The following is a 1,134-nucleotide window of genomic DNA, read 5'->3' as shown; positions in this document are numbered from 1 at the left end:
GCGACAGTTAAGCGGGCAGATCGATATTCTCGCCGCTTAACTGACAGTGCGTTAGATTATTCTGTGGAGAATGGTCCGTGAATCATACGTTCATACGATGCCGCTGCAATTGCAACAATAAATCTTTATTCGCGAACATACAAATCACGAACTGTAAGCGTACAAGTTTTATGTTATTCTGCCAGCGTGCGTACTATCGCCCGCGCCCTCTTCAAGCGCTTATCAGTTAGATCATCAAAAGGTCATCGGAGCATCGACGGGTAACCTTGAGTGTTTGGTGCGATTGCTATGCACTCGCACTTTGCTACGCATCGCTCGATAGGGCAGTCCGTTCCAAACGCAGTCCGGAGTGGCTGTCCGACACGGTACGGTCAAAATGGGTCTCTTTCCATTCTCGTAAGTTTCAATTGCTCCAAAACCTCGAGTACACTGCTCAAGCTCATTTCCGAATCTATCCAAAACAGACCATTGGTTGTAGCGATTCTCCTTACGCCGAGTGTTCTGGGAGCCGTCCAAGTGTCCGTGCCGACACCGGAAATCGAATCAACGACTAACATCTGGAGCACGGAGGATGAAAATTTGGCCGACTGGAAGGTGGAAGAGTGTGTTGTGGAGGGTCAGCATCCGGCAATCGACTCGGCCCTCCTCCGTGGACACTGCCCACTGGCGGTGGAACAACTTCGCGTACCAGTTGGAGCACTTGCGGTGCAAGAGGAGGCATTCGCATCGTATACCAATCTAACCTCACTTCATTTGGACAACAACTGGCTGGCCGACGTACCGAAGAAGGCTCTCGCAGGTCTGCCTGCCCTCAAGTCGCTGTCAATTAGCGGCAATCGGTTGCCGTCCGTACGGAGCGACGTGTTCCTGGATGTGACACAGTTGGTGTGGCTGTCGTTGAGTGACAACGCCATAACGTTCATCCAGCCGGACTCACTGGAGGCACTGGAGAGCTTAACATTTCTCAATCTGAGCTGGAATCGGATCGCTACACTCGAAGGAAACTGGTTACAAGCGTTACATCGATTGCAGGTGCTCGATCTCAGCTACAACAACGTCGCCCAGCTGAAGCCAACCACATTCCATTCGCTCGAGGCGTTAACGGAGCTACGTTTGAAGGGGAATCTTCTTCAC

General features: G+C 51.6%; 1 protein-coding gene across 1 annotated transcript; it reads left to right on the top strand.

The window, feature by feature from the left end:
• Nucleotides 1-8: 8 nt before the first annotated feature.
• Nucleotides 9-1,111, top strand: LOC128277249 (leucine-rich repeat-containing protein 26-like; the record flags this gene model as incomplete). Its single annotated transcript, XM_053015692.1, has 2 exons — nucleotides 9-396; nucleotides 465-1,111. Coding segments are annotated over exons 1-2 (667 nt in total), but the record flags the coding sequence as incomplete, so codon positions are not given.
• Between the last annotated feature and the right edge of the window lie 23 nt (nucleotides 1,112-1,134).

The sequence above is a fragment of the Anopheles cruzii genome, unplaced genomic scaffold, assembly GCF_943734635.1.
Source record: "Anopheles cruzii unplaced genomic scaffold, idAnoCruzAS_RS32_06 scaffold04996_ctg1, whole genome shotgun sequence".
Lineage (NCBI taxonomy): Eukaryota > Metazoa > Arthropoda > Insecta > Diptera > Culicidae > Anopheles > Anopheles cruzii.
Note: the sequence above shows the minus strand (reverse complement) of the source record. Positions and strands in the feature narration are given on the sequence as shown.